We start from the raw sequence: 24,814 nt of genomic DNA, 5'->3' as shown, positions 1-24,814 counted from the left end.
CACTCCTCGGAAGGAAGGTTGGGCAATCCTACTTCCGTAGTGATACTGCCTCAGAAACCCAAGGAGGGGTCGCTATGAGTTGGGGGTGACTCGACAGCACATAACAACAACAACAACAAGGTGTTCTTCCCTCTCCCCCCCTTTTTTTTTAAATTAGAGTTCATTTCACATTTAGCTTGGTGAACTATAGGAAACTCGGAGTTGTTCCTGGGACAGTGCTCTAGGGAAAGAGATGACAAGACATATTTGAAGTTGTTGCCAAATTCCATGCACACTTGAACATGGTGTTGTCACATATGGAGAGACAATGAGAATTCAAAGTGAACTCAGGGATTGATTATGTAACTAAACCTCCTACACACCAATATATGAAAGAAAATCCTCAGGTAGGACTGAAATTGTTAGATTCTGTCCCCTCTTTCAAGGAGCTCTAGTGATGCAGTGGTTAAAGCATTTGGCCGCTAACAAAATGGTTGGCTGTTCAAAATCACCAGCTGCCTGGCAGGAAAAAGATGAGGCAGCCTGCTTCCATAAAGATTTACAGCCTTGGAAACCCTATGGGGAAGTTCTACCCTGTCCTATAGGGTTGTAATCAGTCAGAATCAACTTGATGGCCGTGGATTTTGTTCCTTTCTTGAAGATTTGCTTTACTGAGTCAATTCCTAGATTTAGCAGTAAATGCCCAAGACATCTCGAGACCAGTAACTCCATTTATACCACTAGAGGGTGATATGGTATTTCCGTCTCTAGAAGAACTCCAGTTTCTGGCTGTACTTGGAACCAGTTCCAAACAGCTCAGTCACAGCCCAAGAAACAAAGGCAGTGTACTCATTGCATAGCAACCAAATCTCTTGCTCCTTGGATTTCGACCTGTGTAGGAAATAGCCACTCCTCGGAAGGAAGGTTGGGCAATCCTACTTCCGTAGTGATACTGCCTCGGAAACCCAAGGAGGGGTCGCTATGAGTCGGGGCCGACTCGATGGCAAATAACAACAACAACAACAACAGGAAATAGCAGTGCCCCATTCAAATACGGAGTGGCCCCAACTGTGCTGCTTTGAATGTGTGTCAGGGCCCACTCGGCCACCATCTTTGAGCAGGGCACTGCTGACTTTTTCCTCATTCATTGCCATCCAGTTAATTCTGACTCATAGCAACCCCCATTGGGTTTCCAAGGCTGTAAATCTTTATGGAGCAGGCTGTCTTATTTTTCTCCCACAGAGCAGCTGGTGGGTTTGAACAACGAAACTTTTGTAACAGCCAGATGCCTTAACTACTACACCACCAGAGCTCCTTGCTCAGGTCAAAATCCCACATGCAAAACAATCGGTTCCTATGGGTTGCTATGCAGCATGTACTCTGTCCTTGTTTCTATCAGCCATGAATGAACTGTTTGGAAACTATTCAAAGGCCTGGTTCTGTGGAAGGCCAAGCAAGAGTTGCAAAGGTAAGTAATGCTGGTATCAGAGAGGGGCAGGGATTGTGGCAAACCAGAAAAGACCTGCCTCTCTAAAGCATGCACACATACACACACACCCATTCAGCTCCTGCCAATTGTCACCACCAATGCAAGCAGGCCCAGTATGCCAAATACTCCAACTTCGCTTGAAAATGGCAGAAATTTGGACAAAATGTGAAAAACATTTCTTCAGAAAATTGTTTGAAAACCACTATCTTAGCATATCTACTCCTTTTCCACCAGAAATCAAGAGTGAAATAGAATCTGATATAAGATACTTTCTGGCAAACATTTCTGGACCTATTCTGACCCACTGGCCAAGAGTATATAGGCTCTAGCCTAAAATTGGAGATGAAGATTCTCACTAGCTGATGAAATTGAACTGAAAAACCAGGAACAATTTGAAGAACTATCTGGTTTGTAAATGGACTCTTGCTTCCCTCCCTTTCTTCATGCATTATGCCAATGGTGAAAATATTCTGTAACCCTCTTTATTTCTGAGAGAGCTAGGATAAAGTTGTTTTCTGTAGAAAGCAATATAGATAGAGAAGATTATGCTGCCTATCTAGTGGCTAGAATAGAAAGGCCATCCTAGGAGCTCTGGGTAAGGGCTTATGTCATCCACAAGGACCAAAATTTGGTCTTAGAATTTCAGAAAGACATGACTCAGAAAAAAAGAAAAAAATTAAAACAGTAATATCTTCATCTTTTAGAAGAAACATGTGCTAAGAGGAAATAAAAATGTAAATAATTTTTTTAAAAAGTTAATCCTATCTAACAATCAAGATATGATAAAAGCAAACTTGAGGTATCATTCTATACAGATAAATTAGCAAGAATGTTTGAAGTATTTCTCAATGGTGGCAAGGTAAATCCTCTCATAGTTTTGGCTGTTAAAACTACAAAGTAGTGTAATCATTTAGAAAAGCAAAATGAAAATATAGAAGGTACTTCTAGGACAATAATAGCATTCATAAGAAATGAGACAGAATAAGAAACAAAACTTTTAGAAATGATAATCGCAGTATTACCCACATGACTTTAAATACATCTGGAAACAACCTAAATTTCAAAGATTAAGGAAATGGTTTCCTATATCTTAATACATCAGCATGAAAGAACTGAAAATGAAGTTTACAGAAACCATAAAAGTATCTCTTCATTCCATAAAAATTTGAAAGTTAAATTTTAGGAAGTCAAATAAAAATGGTATGTTCCCTGTGATTTTACCTGTTTAAAATAAAACAGGTATGTGAAGCTAAATGCCCATTCAGACAACGTCCAACCATATATATATATCTGTGTTCCCAAAGGTAATAAAAGAGTTCAACAATCCTGATGGGAGAACAGGACATAGAAGTACTTTGCTAAGTGTGGAGACCTGATCAGTCTCTCACTACTCTCAGGTCCTGAGTCCACCTGTCCCACCATGCCTGCCTCAGACAAGGACCATGCAGACAACACCAGAGCTGAGGGGGATACCCTGCTAAGGCCTCTTTCCCACTTTGGTGGTGTACCCTAAGCAGCTCCTCCTGTAGTGGTGGTAGGAGGAACAAGAAAGGCAGCTAGGGAAGGAGGACAATGCAGAGAAATGGTTAAGTGGGGCTCGCTTGCTGCCATTCAGAAGCATCGCGACCCCCATTGGGTTTCCATGACCATAAATCTTGAAGGAAGTAAACTGCTTCATCTTTCTTCTGAAGAGCAGGTGGATGAGTTGAAACCACCAGCCTTTTGGTTAGCAGCCAAAATGACTTAACCACTACACTGCCAGAACTCCTTGCCAGCAAGACTAGAAGAGCTTAAAGCCCACTGAGGCAGGGAAGGCAGGCAGGGAGGGAGGAAGGGAAGGAAGCTGGTGGTGGTGGACCCAGAGGTGGCCAATTGGATAGCTAGTGTGCTCAGTGGGGGCAGGCAGGTGGGCCAGGTCTTTGAGACCAAGCGTCACCATGCAAGATCAGCTGTGGTGGAGCCAGAGTTTTCACACAGTCCTTCCCTGTGGCTGTGTCCATAGACACTCAGTCCCACCAGGTGACTGTTCTGCATGTCTGTCTCCTGTATATAATATGGTGTTGCACAAGGTCCAAGTCACATAACATATTATTTCACAGAACGTATGGTGGATGCAAAGTGGCAAATACTTGTACACGTATTTTATTAAATATTGTCTCAAAGAGAAATCAATGATAAAATAGAATTTGATAAAACAAAATTTGACTGATCATTTCAAGTTTATAAAAAAAGGATAAACACCATAATCTTTACCTTTGAGTTCAATATTTTCATGTTTACATATTCTCTTCCTGTATTATTAACCATATATAGATATATATGCATATGTATGTATATATGTATTTTTTCTTTTCATATAATAAAAAGTTAACAAAGTTGAACTCCTAAAGATATGATATGAAAGTTCATTTAAGAATACAGCAAATCTTCAAAACATAAATACCTTTAATAATTACCCTCTCTTCATATTCTTTAAGTGGTATTTTGTCTTTCCAGTTAAGAAAATTTGCAAATTCTAGGTAGTTAATCATGCCATCTTTATCCACATCACAGTAGTCAAATAGCTGGTCCAGGAGCGTTTCATCCAAATGCAGGTTGACCTGGTCACAAGCTTCCTGCAGCTCAGCTTTATCTATCATCCCATCTCCTTTCTGTTAGACATGAAATACAAAAAGGATTAGTCTCCAAGAGCAGAGTATGTAACATCTTTTAGTTAAGAAAAAAGAAACAGGTCTATTACATAAATTCAAAGAATTTGTCTCAATTTTTACATAAAAGGAGTCAAATATTAAGCACAATTAGTACTAATTGCATGTACTGTACTGTACTGTGCATGTACAGTAATTTCAAGCCCCCAATAAAATATGGTGTGGCTCCAGAACTTTGTTCATTCTATTTTAATCTTTTTTTAATCATTGTGATGGTTATGTTTGTATGTCAACTTGGCTAGGCCTGATTGAGCGTCTGGGCAGCTGGATGTAGTATTTATTCCCCATGATGAGACTGGTAATCAACTCCATGGTGGAATCTACTGGGAGCAACTGAGTAGCTGCCTTTGGGTATGTGGTCTGCTTCCTGTATATAAGGAGAAGCTTTGAGAATGGTGTCTAGCCTATGGCATGCTTGGACCCTGCATATAGCTGTGTCGTTGCTCAGCAGCCTGCCATGCTCTGCTGACCTTGGGACTTACAATGGACTTAAGTTAATGGCCTGCCATGTGGTTTGGTAACATTAGGACTGTGCCTTTTGACTTGTCAACCTTAGGGTTTCTCAGTCTCAGCAGCCAGCAGCTGTCTGAGTGAAGAAATGCCTCTAGCTCCAGTGGGCTGGGAGCAGGAGGCAGAATGGGACTCCAAAGTTGAGGGGCTTTCACCCAGCCCCTAGGGCCTGGTACTTTGAACTTGGACTTAAAGCCTCCAAATTGTAAGAATAAACTCCTGTTTGTTTAAGCCTTCTCATTTGTGGTATATTCTTGTCAGAGCAGCACTAGGTAGCCAGAACAAACATGCTATTCATGTTGTCATAGAATAGGTATGATTTGTATTTGGCATTTCATTTGATCAGTGTTGTGTACTTCTGATAGCTCTCTACAGTTTTCCACCCTTACAAAGATTTTACCACCCTTGATGTTTCAAGGGGGAAATAAATGGTCCTCCACATCAATGCTTGTTAATGTGGAGAAACGGAGGAGGCAGCTGAGGACCAAGTACTGGGCCAAAACAAAAAACCCCAACTCACTGCCATTGAGTGGATTCCTGACTCATAGCGACACCCACTAAGTTTCAGAGGCTCTAAATCTTTACAGAAATAGATCACCCCATCTTCTTTCTGTGGAGTGGCTGGTGGGTTTGAACTGCTGACCTTCTGGTTAACAGCCAAATGCCTTTTCCACTACACCACCAGAGCTCAAAGTAGGCTTTTGAACAGTTTCATACCAGTTTGACCCCCTCTTGAGAATTTGCATTCCACCCTAAATATCTATTAAATCAGAATCTACATCCTAGCAATATCCTCATATATATAAGAATCACCTGAGGACCTATAACAACTACCTGGGGATCATGTTAAAAATGTAGGTTCTAATTCAGTATATCTGGGGTAGAAATGCAAATTTGGGGGGGGGGGTCCCAAACCAGAATAAACTTGTTGAAAGCCATGATTCAAAGATAACTCCCTGATGAAAGATGCCCCAGTTTTTGCTAATACTTCCTCAGATGAAGGGCATTTGTTCACCAAATTGATGGTCAGCCCCCATTGTAACAATTAGCACTAAGAATCACACTGGGAATGGGAGGAGGGAAAAAGTTTCAAACAACAATTAAACACAGGAGAACTTACACTGAGCTTGATAGGAGGGAAATTAGTGACTACTATACCATACTGTGGAGCTCTGGTAGCATAGTGCCTAAGGCACTTGACTACTAACCAGGAGACTGGCGGTTCAAACCCACCAGCCACTCCTCGGAAAGAAGGTTGGGCAATCCTACTTCCGTAGTGATAACTGCCTCGGAAACCCAAGGAGGGGTCGCTAGGAGTCGGGGCCGACTCGATGGCAAATAACAACAACAACATACCATACTGTACTGTCAGTTTGTTGTACTGTGGTGGCTTGTGTGTAGCTGTGAGGCTGGAGGCTATGCCACCAATATTGCAAACACCAGCAGGGTCACCCATGGTGGACAGCTTTCAGCAGAGCTTCCAAAGTAAGACATACTAGGAAGAAGGAAGGGGCCATCCACTTCTCAAAGAATAAGCCAGTGAAAACTTTATGAATAGCGGTGAAATACTGTTTGATGTATTACTGGAAACCTCTGTGTGATGATTATGTTTGTATGTCAACTTGGCTGGGCCTGGTTGAGTAGCTGGGCAGCTGGATGTAGTATTCCCCATGATGAGACTGGTAATCAACTCCATGGTGGAATCTACTGGGAGCAGCTGAGTAGCTGCCTTTGGGTGTGTGGTCTGCTTCCTGTATATAAGGAGAAGCTTTGAGAATGGTCTCTAGCCTATGGCATGCTTGGACCCTTCATGTAGCTGTGTCATTGTTCAGCAGCCTGCTATGCTCTGCCGACCTCGGGACTTACAATGGACTTAAGTGAATGGTCTGCCGTGTGGTTTGGTAACATCAGGACTGTGCTTTTTGACTTGTCAACCTCAGGGCTTCTCAGCCTCAGCAGCCAGCAGCTGTCTGTGTGAAGAAATGCCTCTAGCTTCAGTGGGCCAGGAGCAGGAAGCAGAGCTGGACCCCAAGGTTGAGGGGCTTTCACCCAGCCCCTAGAGCCTGGCACTTTGAACTTGGACTTAAAGCCTCCAAATATTATGAATAAACTCCTGTTTGTCAAGGCCATCCCATTTGTGGTATATTCCTGTCAGAGCGGCACTAGGTAACCAGAAACTCTGCATAGCCTGAAACATTGTCCCATATAGTGCTGGAAGATGAGCCCCTTAGGTCAGGAGGCATTCAAAATATACCTGGGGAAGAGCTGCCTCCTCAGAGTAGGGTCAATCTTAATGATGTGGATGGAGTAAGCCTTCAGGACCTTCATTTGCTGATGTGGCACAACTCAAAATGGAAAGAAACAGCTGCAAACATCCATTAATAATCAGAACATGGAATGTACAAAGTATGAATGTAAGAAAATTGGAAGTGGTCAAACACATAAAGATCAATATCCTAGGCATTGGTGAATTGAAATGGTCTGGTTTTGGCCATTCACCATCAGACAACCATATGATCTACTATGCCAGGAATGACAAATTGAGGGGAATAATGGAGCATTCATTGTCACAAAAAAATGTTTCAAGATTTATCCTGAAGTACAATGTTGTCAGTGATAGGATAATATTCATACGCCTACAAGGAAGACCAGTTAATACTACTGTTATTCAAATTTACGCAGAAACTGCCAAAGCCAAAGATGAGGAAATCGAAGATTTTTACCAACTTCTGCAGTCTAAAATTCACCAAACATGTGATCAAGATGTGTTCATTATTACTGGTGACTGAAATGCAAAAGTTGGAAACAAAGAAGAATCACCAGTAGTTGGAAAATATGGCCAGAGATCAGATGACAAAATTTTGCAAGACCAATGACTTATTCATTGCAAATACCTTTCTTCAACAACATAAACAGTGGCTATACACATGGACTTCACCAGATGGAATACACAGAAATCATATCAACTGTATCTGAGGAAAGAAGCAATGGAGAAACTCAATATTTTCTGCCAAAACAAGGCCAGTAGGTGATTGTGGAACAGGACATCAATTGCTCACATGCAAGTTAAAGCTGAATCTGAAGACAATTAAGACAAGTCCACAAGAGCCAAAATATGACCTCAATTATATCCCACCTGAATTTAGAGACCATCTAAAGAGTAGATTTGATGCATTGAAGACCAATGACTGAAAACCATATGAGTTGTGGGATGACATCAAGAACATCATACATGAAAAAAGCAAAACGTCACTGCAAAGACAGGAAAGGAAGAAAAGACCAAAATGGGTGTCAGAAGAGACTCTGAAACTTGCCATTGAATGCAGAGTAGCTAAAGTAAATGGAAGAAATGACAAGATAAAAGAGCTGAACAGAAGATTTCAAAAAGCAGTTCAAGAAGACAAAGTCAATTATTATAATGAAATGTGCAAAGACCTGGAGTTAGAGAACCAAAAGGAAAGAACATGCTCAACATTTCTCAAGCTGAAAGAACTGGAAAAAAAAAAAAATTCAAGCCTCGAGTTGCAATATTGAAAGATTCTATGCGCAAAATATTGACTGATGCAGGAAACATCAAAAGAAGATGGAGAGAATACACAGAGTCACTGAACCAAAAAGAATTGGTCGATGTTCATCCATTTCAGGAGATGGTATATGATCAAGAACCAGTGGTATTGAAGGAAGAACTCAAAGCTGCACTGAAGGGACTGGTGAAAAACAAGGTTCCAGGAATTGACACAATACCCACTGAGATGTTTTAACAGATACCACGCTGGAGGTGCTTACTTATCTATGCCAAGAAATCTGGAAGACAGCTACCTGGCCAACTGACTACAAGAAATCCATATTTGTACCCATTCCAAAGAAAAGTGATCCAACAGAATGTGGAAATTATCAAACAGTGTCATTAACAGCACATGCAAGTAAAATCCTGCTGAAAATTCAAAAACAGTTGCAGCAGTATGTTGACAGGGAACTTTTAGAAATGAAAGCTGGATTCAGAAGAGGACATAGAACAAGAGGCCATGGACATTGCTGATGTCAGATGGATCTTGGCTGAAAGCTAAGAAAACCAGAAAGATGTTTACTTGTGTTCTATTGAATATGCAAAAGCATTTAACTGTGTGGATCATAACAAAGTATGGATAACATTGAGAAGAATGGGAATTCCAGAAAACTTAAGTGTGCTCATGAGGAACCTGTACATAGAAAAGGAGGCTGCTGTTTGAACAGAACAAGGGGGTTACTGTATGATTTAAAATCAGGAAAGGAGTACCTCAGGGTTGTATCCTTTCACCACACTTTTTCAGTCTGTAAATTGAGCAAATAATCTGAGAAGCTAGATTATATGAAGAAGAATGTGGTATCAGGATAGGAGGAAGGCTCACTAACAACCTGCGATATGCAGATGACACATACTTGCTTGGTGAAAGTGAATATTACTGAAAGCACTTAGTGATGAATGTTAAAGGCTGATTCTGCAGTATGGATTACACTCAACATAAAGAAAATGAAAATCCTCACAATAAGCACCATCATGATAAACAGAGATAAGATTGAAGTTGTCAAAGATTTCATATTACTTGGTTCCACAATCAATACCAATAGAAACAGCAGTCGAGAAATCAACATACTGCACTAAGAAAATCTGTGGCAAAAGACCTTATTAAAGTGCTGAAGACTTGTGTCTTTGAAGACTAAAGTGTACCCATGGTATTTTCAATCACCTCATATGCATGTGAGAGCTGGACAATGAGTAAGGAAGACAGAAGAAGAGTTGATGCTTTTGAGTTGTGGTGTTGGTGAGGAATGCTCAATGTCCCATGGACTGCCAAAAGAAGTAGCAGGTCTGTCCTGAACGAAGAACAGCCGGAGTGCTCCTTGGAAGTGAGAATAGCCAAACTTTGTCTGACCTACTTTGGTTATGTTGTCAGAAGGGACCATTCCCTGGAGATGGATATCATGTTTAGTAAAGTAGAGGGTCAGCAAAAAAGGAGAAGGTCCTCAGGAAGATGGATTGACAGAGGTTGCAATGATAGGTTCAGGTATAGCAAGGATTGTGAGACTGATGCAGAACTGGGCAGTGTTGCATTCTGTTGTACACAGGGTTGCTCTGAGTCAGAGCTGACTCAACAGCACCTAACAATAACAATAACACGGGCAGAAACACTGGCTGATTCACATGGAAGATGAGGGGAAGCACACATAATGCTTAATAAAGATGAATGACAACAGCTGGGACATTTGACTGCTCAGCCCCTCCTGCAGTTGCCAGAGTCGACTCCAACTCATGATGATTCCATGTGTTTCAGAATAGAACTGTGCTCTATAGAGTTTTCTTTTTTAAAAAAAAATATTTATTTTTTTCTTGTTGTTGTTATGGAGAATATACATACCAAATATACACCAATTTAATAGTATCTACATGTACAATTCAGTGACATTGGTTACATTCTTAGAGTTATGCAACCATTCTCACTCTCCTTTTTCTAAGTTCTTCCTCCCCCATCAAGATCAACTCACTGCCCCTTAAGTTTTCCAACTAATCTTTTAAGTTGCTGTTGTCAATTTGATCCCATATAGATACATCTTGAAAGAATATAATGCTCATGGCAGATGTTCTTTACTAGTTAAGCAAAACTATTGTTTGCTTTTAAGAAGACTTAAAGGAATATTTTGACTTAAGATTTAAAGATTATCTCAGAGCAGTAGTTTCAGGAGTTCATCTAGCTTTCATGGCTTCAGAAAGTCTGGAGTCCATTATAATTTAAAATTCTGTTCTACATTTCCCCCCTTTTGATCCATACGGGTTTTAATGGCTGCTTATTCACAAGTAGATCACTAGGCCTTTCTTACAAGGTACCTCTGGGCAGACCTAAAACTCCAAACTTTTCATTAGCAGTTGAGCACTTTAACTATTTACACAACCCAGGGACTTCACAGTCTATCAAGCTACCCTTTATCTATTTGAAAATGACAGTAAAAGTCTGAATTTTTTGCAATGAGTTCTAGCTGCTACAAGGAAGCTTTGGTCCTCTCACAGAGATTTCCCTAAGACATGAATCGGTGACTTACGTTCATGTCCTACTGCCCAGATTTGGATTTAAAGTGTTTATGAAGGTGATCCACTCAAAAACTCAAACTCATTGGAAAGTAAGAAATCATCTCAAAGAATTTTAGATAATTCTTGCAGTATATAGCCCTGGAGAAGTTGTTTAACCCTTGAAACCAGGTGAAAAGTTAAAGATATTTTCTTGACAATGAAGCATCAAATGCACTGGATTAAGGTAGACTCCTTTATAAAAGTCTCTGCAGCAAGCCCAAGTCAAGCAAAAAACTCCACAGCCCCAGCTAAATAGCAGTGTGAACTGTGATTGTTAAATCAAGAGGTCCTCAAAATGAAATAGATTATGTCGATAATGATTACCTTATAGGTCTTTATGTGGACTGAAAGCATTGGCAGTTTGTTTGGTTGATCAGCATGCAGCTCTCAACACTCAAGTATTTATTTCTTACTGGCACAGAGCCACTGTCTCTACCTGCACCTTTGATTCCTCCCACCATCTATACCTGACCTCTGTTGCTTTAATGGAAACATGATTAGGTATGAGATGAGTCTCCTTTTCCCCAAAGGGGATCAAAAGCCACATGCATCTGTCCAAGGAAGGATGGGACACAAAATATTTATGGCTTTGTTGGATGTAGGTTGTCAAAGTCACTATCCTACTCAATCCTTTACTGGGGAGGGGATGTATGGATTCAACTAATAGGGTCTGGACAAGGTTTTACTTGGGAAGGAAAGCTAACAATATACTATTACTGTGGCTTACACTGCTGAATGGTAATTGGTACAGATGTGTTACATGCCTGTATTTCAAATGCTCATAACTGCCAGAGATAATTATCCAACTGGGGAAAGCCACATGTAGAGTACCTTTGGGGCCTCACAACCCTAATGACCCTTCTGTGAGTGATGATTTTGAGCCTCTGTAAGAGATGAATTAGAGCCTCTGTAAAAGAGAGGCTCCACTTGGAGGTGAACCTTGCAGTTTTGGGCTAATTGCCTCCCTAACATGGTTACTAGGTTCACACTTTTCAAAAACAGCTATTAGCTTGTTATTAAGCTCTTGCTGTAATTGAATGCCTGACCCATAAAGACCTTGTGACTCTCTAAGCTGATAATCATTTTGGAGTGGGTCAACTTGGACTCAATGACTAACAGGATGGAAAAGGCCTAACTAAAAAGCTTCATTTTTCAAATGGAAATGGAATATTCAAGAACACAGCCAGCCTGATGTCAGTGACAGTTCAGGTTTACATGAAAAAATGGCAGTGATCCCTTTGAAGAAAACCTTATCTCCCACCCTGTCACCTGAAGCAAAGTCTCAGTGGGACCTTCAATTAACAGAGGATTCCCCTAAATTTCTGGTTCACTGATGAAACTGAGTGATCTCCACTGGACTGGTATGGCTGTTCAGCCTCAGCACAAACTATGAAGAACCAGAAAATGGACATAATCATTCCACTCAGTGGACATTCTCCTGGCTTTGGCCAGAACTCCCCTTGATGAACTTTGTTATATTTTTACTGATTGGTTTTCCACTTGATTAAAGACACTCTTTTTGGGGTCGACAAACTGTGGAAACAAATATCTACTGACTGAACCATCTAATTCATTCATGAAGATTCCCATGTTAAGTTCCACTCCCTGATGAGATAGACTGAATGAAGTTGCTGATGGAGCTAGAATCATCCAGATTGCCAGTATTGTTGCCTGGACATACCATCATACCAGACATGGCAGCATACCCACCATTATAAGCAGAGCACAAAGTAAAGGATACCACATTTCTAATACATGACTTCCGACAAAAGTTGGTCCAAGGGACATGGCCCAAGTTGGCAGCTTACACACACCTTACCATCACCCTGAAGCAAAGAACTGAGAAACCAAGCAAAACAGGTACAGATGACAATCTGGGCAATTGGGACAGCAAATGGAAGGAAAAAGAATTAGAGTGAATACCAAAGGGAAGGAAAACCTGAATGGAAACAGTGAACAAGGAGACTTATGGACTGTAAGCACCCTACCAACCAGCCAGGCACAGTATAGCCGTCCTGATAAAAAAGCAAGTAGTATTCCCAGGTCAGTAATATAGGAAAACAACTTCACAGAATCACCAATAGGAGACAGAGAAACTGTGCAGGTAAACCCGGAACAAAGTAAGGTGAGCAGAAAATGAACTAGATCTAAGAAGGGAAAGTGCAGGAATGCAGAGAATATTAGGGACCCAGGTAACAATAAAGCAGGGAGTGAACAAGAAAATAGGGACAGAACTACTCACCACCAGCAGTCCATGAGCACTTGGCCATGTGCTGCTGACTGAGTGGAGGATCTCTGGATTAGCAGGCTACAGATCCCCCACCTGATTGGACTCTGGATAGCACCCCTCTCCTTGCATTTGGTCCGGGTCAGGTCTTGATCTCCAGCTGCACTCAGCAGGGTGTATCCTGGAACCCATGTTAGAGACTGGGAGAACACTCACCCCCTCCCTGACCACATTCCTGGTGATCAGCAAGGAACCCCCTCCTCCACCACCTGGTGATCTGCATTGCATGCATTCCCTTGCCATCAGATCTGTCACCAGAAACATACACCCATACCCAAGCAGCCATGCCTGCAGGTGTTCTGTGGCAAGCACTCATGTACCAACAGACCTGAGACTGAACACTCATGCTCACTCACTCACTCACTCCAACAACCTCTGTGCTACCTTCCTTACCTTATGATTGGTGGCATGACTTCCCATGCCCCCAACCTGGGGACCAATGATCCATGCACCCTCACCCTGATCACCTGGCAACCAGAGGTACACACACACAGCATCCAACTCAGCAACCAGCAAGAATGCCTCCTGCACCCACACCCAGGTGACCAGTCAGATAGCCCCATGTCAACAGCAATATCACTCACATCCTGACAGATTCTAGCTACACCTCTGCCAAATGATGATATCCTAGTGCACTCATCTAATGTCCACCAGCTGCAACAGCACAAATCCCAAACCAAAACAGTTCCTGCAATTTATCTTCCCTTAAATAAATTAGCACCTTACTGCCTCAGAAACAGCAGACAATAGCAAATCATATGAAGAAACAGGATAACATGGCTCAAATATCGAGCAAAAAAATGAGACAGAAAACCCTCCCAAAGAAGAAATGGTAATAGAATCACCTGACAAAAGCTTTAATAAGACTTATATATAGGATCTTCAAAGAGATAAATGAAAACATAGACAAAATCCTAGAATTATTCAGGAAAACAGTAAAAGAATGAAATGACAAAATAGACAATTAGAAATGATGCAAAAACAACTACTAGAAATCCACAGGATTAATAACAAAATATAAGGAATCGAGAACTCGATAGAAGGATATAAAAGTAAAATTGAATCAATTGAAAGATGAATCAGAGAAATAGAGGACAGATCCCTTGATAGTAATTTATCTGAGAAACAATCAGAAAAAAAGAATGAAGAAATCCTAAGAGTTATGTGGGACACTATCAAGAGGAACAATTTATGTGTAATTGAAATTCCAACAGGAGGAGAAAAACAAACAAAAGAACACAGAGAACTGTAGAAGATTTATTGGCAAAAACTTCCATAATATCATGAAAGATGAGGTCTCCACCCAAAAAGCACAATGAATCCCACACAAGATAGACCCCAAAATAAAGTAACCAACACATATCCTAAACAAACTTTCCAAAACTAACAACAAAGAAAAAATTCTGAGAGGAGCTCAAAAAAAAAAAAAAATGAAATATCACATACAAAGTGGCACCGATAAGATTAACTATAATTATCTAGCAGAACCATACAGGCAAGAAGGCAATGGGATAACTTCTACAAACCCCTGAAAGAAAATAATTGCTAACCAAGAATCATATATCCAGCAAAACTGTCTTTCAAATACAATGAAGAAACAAGGACTTTCACAGATTAACAGAAATTCAGAGAATTTATAAAAACCACATTAACCTTACAAGAAATATTAAAATGAGTCCTTAAGACAAAGAACAAAGGACAAAAGACAATAACCTGAGATGAAGCCAAATGACAGCATCACCCAGATACCAATTCAGATAAATAATTCTCAAATGCAAAATAAAGCTGCAAAGCTGAAACAGAACCAGAAGTCTCAATCTGTAAATGACAACAACTTCAAAACAAAAAAATGGGGAATAAATGTTAGTTATAGAACTTCCTTATCAAAAGGAACTCAAGGCAAACTCAAGATATAATAGCTTGCTTACAAACTTAGGAAAATAAAGGTAAATTTTAGAGTAACCACAAGTAAAATGAATAAATCTACTTACCAATATAATGAAGAAGAAAATCCAACTACTCAGCAAACACAAAATCAACAACCATGAAGGAAATGAAAAGAAAATCTACAAACAAAAATAACTCAGCCCAGAAAATTAAGGAGAACAAAGACACTATTAAAGCCACACAAAAATAAGAGCAAAACAAATTGGCAGCAGTAAATTCATACCTATGGATAATCACACTGAATGTAAATGGATTAAATGCACAAGTCAAGAGACAGAGAGACGCAGAACGGATTTGGAAAAAAAAAAAAAAAAAGCCCATCAATATGCCACCTCCAAGAGACACACCTTAACCAAAAGTAAGTAAGTAATCAAAAGAGCAGGAGTGGCAATAATAATCTCTGATAAAACAGACTTTAAGTCAAAATCCATTGTAAGATAGAAGAAAGGGCATTGATAATGATTAAAGGGTCAGTCAACCAAAAGGACATAACCATATTGTTCTGACCATTCTCAAAGCTGTTTCTTATATATGAGAAGTAGACCACATACCCGAAGGCAGCTACTCAGCTGCTCATAGTAGATTCCGCCATGAAGTTGATTACCAGTCTCATCATGGGGAATACTACATCCAGCTGCCCAGCCACTCAACCAGACCTAGCCAAGTTGACACACAAACTTAACCACCACACATATTAAATACCTAAGCATCTGATGATGGAACTCCAAAATACATAAAACAAACTAACAGAATTGAAAAGAATAATAAACAGTTCTATGATAATAGTAGGAGACTTTAACACAGCACTTTTGATGATAGACAAAACAACTAGGAGAAACTCAACAAACATACAGAAGATCTAAATAACATAATCAACCAACTTTTACCTCATAGAGATATACAGAACACACTACCCAACAGCAGCACACTACACATTCTTCTCCAAAGCATATGGATCATTCTCCAGAGTAGACCAACCATATTTTAGGCCACAAAGCAAACCTCAGTAAGTTCAAAATATTGAAAAACAACAAAGCATTTTCTCCAATCATAACACTATAAAACTAGAAATCAATAACAAAAAGAAAAAAAAAACAAGGAAAAAAATTGAACACATGGAAACTGAATAAAATCTTACTTACAAACTACTGGGTAATTGTTGTGGTTGTTGTTAGGTACTATGGAGTCAGTTATGCCTCATAGTAAACACAACAAAAGAATGAAACACTGCCCAGTTATATGTCATCCTCACAACTGTTGCTATGTTTGAGCCCAATGTCATAACCATGTGTCAATCCACCTCATTGAGGGTCTTCCTCTTTTCATTGACCTTCTACTTTGCCAAGCTTAATGTCCTTCTCCAGGGACCAGTCCCTCATAATATCATGTCAAAAGTACATCTCCACTTCTAAGGAGCATTCTGGATGTACTTCTCCAGATTTGTTGTTCTTCTGACAGCTCATGGTATATTCAATATTCTTCACCAACACCATAACTCAAATGCATCAATTCTTCCTCAGTCTTCTTTATTCATTGTCCAGCTTTTGAATGCATATGAAGCAATTGAAAATACTATGGCTTGGGTCAGGCTCACCTTAGTCCTCAAAGTGACCTCTTTGCTTCTGAACATTTTTTTCCTCCTTTATTCATGAATACATTTCTAGCACATGTAAATACATAAGTAGATCTATCCTCTGTCAAAACTATATATTTGTGGGTGTAGTCTCATTTACCATCCCACCTCTGCTCAGCTTGAGTGTCTATGTATCCTTTCATGTTGTTGCTGTTGTTATGTGCCATTGAGTTGGACTAAACTCATAGCGACCCCTCCTTGGGTTTCCAAGGCACTATCACTATGGAAGTAGATTGCCCCATCTTCCTTCCAAGGAGTGGCTGGTGGGTTTGAACCACCAGCCTTCTAGTTAGCAGTCAAGTGCCTTAGGCACTATGCTACCAGAGCTCCTTATCCTTTCATAGATTATTGCTATTACTCTTACTGCAGGATTGTGTATGTAATAGTATTTACCTTTGTTGCCTTTCACTATTGTATTTCTCCCAGTGTTCCTTTGCCTTGGTCATTTTGTGCTGATCTCCCTTTATTGTTTATTGCCATTCCCTTTACCCAACATAATACGCATCTACTTTCTAGTTAGTGATTTACCCCCCTTAGCCTCCCATCCTGGTGTAACCTCCAAAGTATGTTCCTTTCTCTGTGTGTAAACCTTTTCTTGACCTTCTACAAATACAGTATTTGTCCTATAATGATTGACTAATTTTACTCCATATAATGTCCTCTAGGTTCATCCATGCTATACGGTGTTTTGCAGATGCATTGTTATTATTAACTTTGTGTAGCTTTACATTGTGTGTATGTATTATAGTTTGTTTATCTATTCATCCACTGAATAGCACTTAGGTTGTTTCTACTCAGCCTGTAGGACAAATGATGTCTTGATACATGCTACAGTATGGATGGAGCTTGAAGACATTATGCTGAGCAAAATAGAAAAATCACAAAAGGAAAAATATTGTGTGGCCTCAATTACATAAAAAGACAAGAAAAGACAAATATAGAGATCAGAGGAAGGGGGAAAAGAAGGGCTACTAATGATGGACAAATTATATTGATTTAGGGTAGGATTGCACAGACAAATATTACAATTGCTGTCAATAAGTTGTACACCTGTAAAAGTTTAGTTGGCAAAAGTTGTGTGATAGATATATTAAAAAAAAAAAAAAAAAAAACACAGTTGCTTTGGAGGTTGCTTATGTACAATCAAATACCTCATGGGATATGATTCCTTGGTTTGGAGGATGAGAGTCTTAGTTTCATGGTATATCTCAGTTAACTAGCCTAATAATGTGTTTAATGCTTCTATTCTATCCCCTAGTTCATTAAAATCTTGCAAGCAGCCATCAAAGGCACAATGATTGGTCTGTAATCACCTGGAACAACAGAGGAAGGAGAGTCAGGAATAGGAGGCAGATATGGAATGTTGGGTAATTGGCTAATTGCCTCCATGAACAACTGCTTCCTTTGTAATGAGACCAGAAGGACTAGATGGTGCTTGGCTGAACATTTTGGCAAAGATTCCATAGAAAACTCCTAATCAAGAGGGAGAAAAGTAAAACAGAATTTCAAATTCCCATGGACTGTAGATTTTTTGGAGGCATGGAATGTGGGTGAACCCCTGAAACTATTGCTCTAAGATAATCTTTAAATCTTAAACCAAAAATATCCCCTGAAGCCTCCTTAAAACCAAGCAGAAGTTTAGCCTATCTAGTAAGGAGAAAAAAAAAGTCTGCCTTGAGCATTATACTCTTTTAAGAATTATCTATATGAGATCAAAGTGGCTACAGCAACTCAAAAGATTAGATAGGAACTGTAGAGGGCATTGAGTTTATGTTAATAAAGGAGGAACAGCTTAGAAAAGGAGGGTGAAAATGGCTGCATAACTCAAAATGTAATCAGTTACTAAATTTTATATGTAGAAAATGTAAAAAAAAAAGAAAAAAATTAAAAAGTTTAAGAAAACAGCAATAGATCCTGTACTCCTCAGACAACTGTGGAGATCTCTCCCATATAAAGTTATTCCTTGTTACTCTAGGGAGCTCAAAGGATAGATAGTGACTCATTTGTGTGCATTCTGCATGCATTTATTGCTACAGTGGAAAAAGTGATACAAAGTTTTTCCAGAACACTACCTTGACCCAGGAGGGTATTCAGATCAGCATCACCTCACTGGCTAAAGTTGTTATAGATGATAGAATTGCCCTAGACTTCTTCCTTGCAGGCCAACTTGGAGTCTGTGCAATCAATAATAATCTACATCTGCTTTAATGCCTTAGGCCAAGTAGAAAGTTAAATACAGAAACCTGATGATATAGATGGAACTTTTTCAGCTTATCGGGCCTAGGCCCCTGGAAGTCATGGTTAAGGTCAGTTCTTCAGATTTGACTCATACTGCTATTTTGAGGCACTTGACTGCTAACCAGAAGGCTGGTGGTTCAAACTCCTTGGAAGGAAGATTGGGCAATGTACTTCCGTAGTAATACTGCCTCAGAAATCCAAGGAGGGGTCACTATGAGTTGGGGCCAACTCGACGGCACATAACAACAAGAAGCTATTTCAGATGCAACTGATAGCAGCATTCATGAAATGCTATACAAAACAAACTGGACTTATCTGTCTGATTAATCAGTATGAACAATAAAGTGGAATACTTATAGGAAAATTTGCCAAGTGGTATAGAAACAAGGAGTGGATATTTTTGGAAGACCATTTTCCATGAGTCTCTCATATTTCTGCATTTCCAGCAAGAAAAGATACTAGCTGCCTTCATTCTATACTATCTTTTCCACGATGTTTGTATAGTGAAAAGCTTTGAGAGATATATTGTCTCCCTCTCAGCAAAGGGCAGGTTTGTTTACTTTCCAGTATAACAAAGATAATGTCTCTCTCCTGGACAAAGGTCAGGCAGTTTACTATCTATTATAAAAGATTCAGGTTCCCTAAACTCAAGATTCCACTCCTATAACAGAATTCACTGTGTGTACACTAGTTGTCATCATGTCACCTATGTAATTGGAACTTGGGGAACTGGAGCAAATGCTGAGACTCTGGGTAATGCTATTGCCATGATTCTTTTTTCTTGTGCCTGCTACCAGCATTTATAAAACTGTGGCCAACTAACTTGTTAGGTTGCATGTAGGGTAAAATCTCAGATCCTTCACAGTTCTTGGCAGTGCTTTGCCTCAGAGCAAAAATTATGCAACATTTATTTTAGGAGGTTATTCTATTTTTAAGTTAAAAATGTTTATATATTGGCAACAAAAATAATCCTTTAGCAAGTAGGAATTACTGTATTTTACACATGCTTAATAAGAAAATTAAAAGAGAAAAATCATCAGCTGTGTGCATTGCTAAGAACATCCGTCATGAATTACATACTCTGCAGACAAGAGCCAAAATCAGTGGTTAGACTCTGACTTTGTCGTACTACTTCACTCTCACTCTGTTCCGGTGGTGTGTTGTCAGTGTTCAACAACTTGCTTTCTCCAGGGATGGGGGAGGAAACCTGCTTTTTATGGTGTAAATTTTTCCATCGGCTAATTTCAACCTCCCATTGTGATGTCAAATGGCATGCAAGGTTCCTGAAAATTGAACAATATGCTCTTTTAAGCCAGGCCTGTACACCTACTGCTACCCTGATTTATGATTTACTCCTTCTCTAGATTGTAAATTCCCTAACAGGAAAGTCTGCACATTAGCCAATATACTGCTTGATGTATAGTGACTGCTCAATAAATATAGAATTAATTTATTTAAAAACCAAGAATATTAACTTAGGAACTCATAATTTGGTTGTTTTGTTTGTCCATTTAATCTTAGTATCCAACAATATAATATTAATATAACTAAACATTAACTTACAGTTGTACTAGGAAGACATACATCTTATTACCCTCAGAGCAAAAGTTTCTTAAAGGACACTAAGCACTACACTGTGTATATTAAAAGTTAACTATTAAAAGGCAAATCAGCAATAAATAATGCTCAGTAATTTCCTCCTTCCTTAATTTAATTTTATCATAAGGACTATGCCTTGTGGTTTACTGAGATGATGATCAGCTAATAAGATAAGCATCTTGCCTATAATTACATTTAAAATGAAAAGCTTTTAAAAAGCAGAGCAACATGTATTGTGGTAGCTTCCTTTATTCATGTCACTACTATGTAAATTTCTTCCAATATCATCTTTGTAAGATATCTGGATTAGAGTAAAATTTAAAATGTAAGCTTATTTTAGATAACATATTTTTATCTCAATAAATCATTTTGAAATTATCTGTACCTAAATAACAATTGGTCAGGATTAAAAACTATATTTTGTATAAAGTACTACACCTGCAAATTGAATACTTACACTTTCTGCAAACACAATTTTGTGAGAAATGTAGATGAATACTGGTTTGTGCGTGTTTGTTCCTACATGATTGTGTACACCAATTTAAATAAGATATTTAAAATACTTTTTATTCATTAGCACACAGGCCTCTAACCAAAGAACCGAAAATGTTAGCAAACAACATAGCAGGCCACTAATTCAAGTCCAGATGAAGTTCCAAGATTGGCAGGGCATGGCAGGCTGTTTAACAATAACTTGGCTCCATGCAGGGTTCAAGCATGCCAAAAGGCTAGCGATCAACTCCAAGGCTTCTTCTTATATACAGGAAGCAGACTACATCCCTAAAACAGCTACTCAGCTGCTCCTGGAAGATACCACCATGGAGCTGGTTGCCACTTTCATCGTGGGGAATGATGCCAGCTGTCTAGCCACTCAACCAGGCCCAGTCAAGTTGACAACTTTAACTACCATACTGTGCTCAACATTGGCAGAGAGAAGGGAATATTTTCTCTTTCCTTTTTGATATACACTGGATATACACTCCCATTTTTCCTCTAATATCAAGATGGTACGTTGCATCATCACACTTTTATATATTAGTTTGTATTTGTTTATATTAGGGTCATTCTAAAATGGTTCTGCTGCCTAGAAAATTAGGTATAATTAAGGCAAAAACTTAAGGAAATCATGAAAAGAAAATAAGGATGGGAAGAAAAAAAGATAAAACCTAGAATAAAATAGCACACCAAATGAACATGAAAGGTCATGTTCACTAATTAGATACATTTTGTAGATATGATTCTGAGATTCCTGACAGCCAATGCAAAGATGTGATGTTTTTCATCTGTGGTGAAAACATGTGAAACTGTTCACTACAGATTACTAACTAAGCACAAGTAAGTCTTGCTTACTGAGTACTCCATCTCTGTCACAAATGCAAAAATGCAACACTGCCATTAAGTCGGATCCAACTCATAGCGACCCCTCTTCGGGTTTCTGAGGTGGTATCACTACGGAAGTAGATTGCCCAACCTTCCTTCTGAGAAGTGGCTAGTGGGTTTGAACCGCCTGCCTTCTGGTTAGCAGTCAAATGCCTTAGGCATTACACCACCAGAACTCCTCCATCCCTGTCAGGTATTGTAAATTTAAAATTAGGGTTTGATTCTGTATGAAGGTGCTACAGTGTTGGGACAGAGACAGATGGAAGCCTATCTAGAAGCAGAATCTTTAATGTGGTGAAAAACTGTAAAATTATTCCTTGTAGATTAGTAAAGGAGCTCTGGTAGCATAGTGTCTAAGGCATTTGACTGCTAACCAGAATATTGGTGGTTCAAACCCACCAGCCACTCTGTGGAAGTAAGACTGGACAATCTAGTCCATAAAGATTTACTGCCTCAGAAACCCAAAGGGGGTCATTATGAGTCGGAATCAACTCGATGGCAGTGAGTTTGGGTTGTTTTAGAGATTAGTAAGTAAGCACAAGTAAGCCTGTGCTTACCTTGCTTATTGGGTATTCCAACACTGCCCAGCAGTTCCCCCAAAGAAAGGTCTAAAGAACTGCTTCTGTAAAGATGACAACCAAGAAAATCCTATGGAGCAGTTCCACTCTGTAACACATGGGGTCACCATAAGTCACAACTGACTCAGTGGAAACAAGTTTGGTTTGGGTTTGGGTGCACCTTAGGATTTATGTTTCTTACAAGATCCCAAATGATGCCGATAGTGGTACAGGAAACACTTTGAGAACCATTGAGCTACACCAAAGGTTGGAAAACTTTTTCTGTACAGGGCCAAATAGTAAGTATTTGAGCTCTGCAGGCCATATAGTCTCTTTTGCAACTACTCAACTCTGCCTTTGGAGCACATTGCCAGCCATAGATAACAGGTCAAATGAATGGTCATGGCTATGTTCTAGTAAAACTGTCTTTATAAAACCAGACAGTGGGCTGGATTTGCTGACCCTAATCTACAAGAAGATCTGGTGGTACAGTGGTTAAAGCATTTGGCTGCTAACCAAAAGATCAGCAGTTTGAACCCACCAACTGCTCCATGGAAGAAGGATAAGGTAGTCTCCTTCTATCAAGATGTACAGCCTTGGAAACTCTATGAGGCAATTCTACTCTGTCTTTTAGGGTCTTTGTGAATTGGAATCCACTCAATGGCATTGGGTTTAATCTGCATCAAACTACTGGGATCTGTAATCCCATATATATTCCAAAAAGCTCTGCTCTGCTACTGGCCTTGTCATAGTGCTTGAAGGCTGCCAGCAAAGTGTCAAAGTTTTGGCAGTTAACTTTCTTCAGGTGATGTCGAACTGCAGCAAGCATGGCTCTTTGTCTGTCCTTGCCTCGAAGATATTCACCAGGAAGTCTATTATGGATGAGATCACCAACTCCTATTAACAGGGAAAAAAAAAAGTCTTTGATCTGTATTTTAAATTGGTCAATATTATTTCCATCCTAAACAAAGAGAGACCTGTTCATCTCTGTCAATGAAAAAAGAACTCACATCTAACTAGGTAACACTAGTGTGCAGGATGACAGAAAATCCTTGTGTATAAAAAAGCACATAAAACAATTGATAAAAATTATCAGTTTTATGTCACTTCCCTGCTCAAGACAAAAAAATTGAAAATATGAGTTTTGGGAGACATCATGAGCCCCATCCAGTTGTCCAGTTATTTCTTAAGCTTGTGATGCCTTTGCCTAACTGTCTTTTAGGAGCATTTATCTACAATGGGGAAGATCTGAAAGCAGGGGTTGATTCCACGTTGGGACCACTCTGTGTGCCTTATGAAAATTAGACTCAAATTACCTACTCCCTTCTAACATGAGTTTCCAGTTGACCTTCAAGTCTGTATACCAAGTTCCCATTTCCAGGTCTGCTTCCCTCTATATCACCACCAGCACTTAAGGACAGCCCCATCCACAGTTCCCTTAATGAAGAGTGCTAACGCACACTCCCTTCAGGTAATGCATCTCCAATCCAAGGGCTCCATCCCCAAGACCTGGTCCTTGCTTCCACCTCCATAATTTACAACACAAAGAAAATATAAACACCTACAATGCCTATATATCCCATTTCTTGTTGGTCCCTTTTGGCAAACATTAGATATTAATATTGACAGGCATTAGACTTCTGTTGACCATGCTGCTTCATGCATGGTAATTTGGTGCTGTCACCAGAGAACATCCTCTGCCTTTGTTCATTTTCCCCTAGACTGCACCTACTCTTTTTCTATCAGAACCTCCCAGTTTTCTCAGGGCAGGGTCACACTGGAGTTGGATGTAATACACTGAAGGGATTGATTAAATGTGTAACATTGGTTCAAGACAATTAATATTTACATTTACTCTGTATAAGGCAGTTTACATAAAGTCTTTCAAGTGACCATTTTAATAGAAACTCACCACTGCCACTGAGTCAATTCTGACTGCTAGTGACCCTATAGGGCAGAATGGAATTGCCCCAGAGGGTTTCCAAAGCTGTAAATCTTCACAGAAGCAGATTACCAAATCTTTTTCCCATGGAGTGGGTGGTGGCTTTGAACCACCTACTTTTTGGTTAGCAGCCAAATGCTTTAACTACTGCACCACCAGAACTCCTCAAAAGGAATCATAACACCTCTAAATTATCACTTACTTATAAAATTAGGGGTAATCACGTACACTCTTTAAAAAAATTCGGTCCTAAGAGCAGACAATAATTATGTATGAGAAGTTTACAACTCTGATGGCTGTTATGGGTCAACTGCGCCTGACACAAGCCATGATATTTCCAATCACCTGGTATGCATGTGAGAGCTGGACAATGAATAAGGAAGACTGAAGAAGAGTTGATGCTTTTGAGTTGTGGTGCTGGTGAAGAATGCTGAAAGTACCG

The 24,814-nt window shown here is 39.6% G+C and overlaps 1 protein-coding gene across 1 annotated transcript in view; it reads right to left on the bottom strand.

Annotated features, from left to right (window-relative positions):
* The window catches only part of EFHB (EF-hand domain family member B), a 120,930-nt gene that overhangs the window by 8,172 nt on the left and 87,944 nt on the right, over positions 1-24,814 (bottom strand). The window contains 2 exon segments of the mRNA XM_042780319.1: positions 3,912-4,119; positions 23,173-23,327. Of these exon segments, the coding sequence (XP_042636253.1) occupies positions 3,912-4,119; positions 23,173-23,327 (363 nt within the window).

The sequence above is a fragment of the Orycteropus afer genome, unplaced genomic scaffold, assembly GCF_000298275.1.
Source record: "Orycteropus afer afer isolate SDZICR_OR568_19922 unplaced genomic scaffold, OryAfe1.0 scaffold00003, whole genome shotgun sequence".
NCBI classification, from domain to species: domain Eukaryota; kingdom Metazoa; phylum Chordata; class Mammalia; order Tubulidentata; family Orycteropodidae; genus Orycteropus; species Orycteropus afer.
Note: the sequence above shows the minus strand (reverse complement) of the source record. Positions and strands in the feature narration are given on the sequence as shown.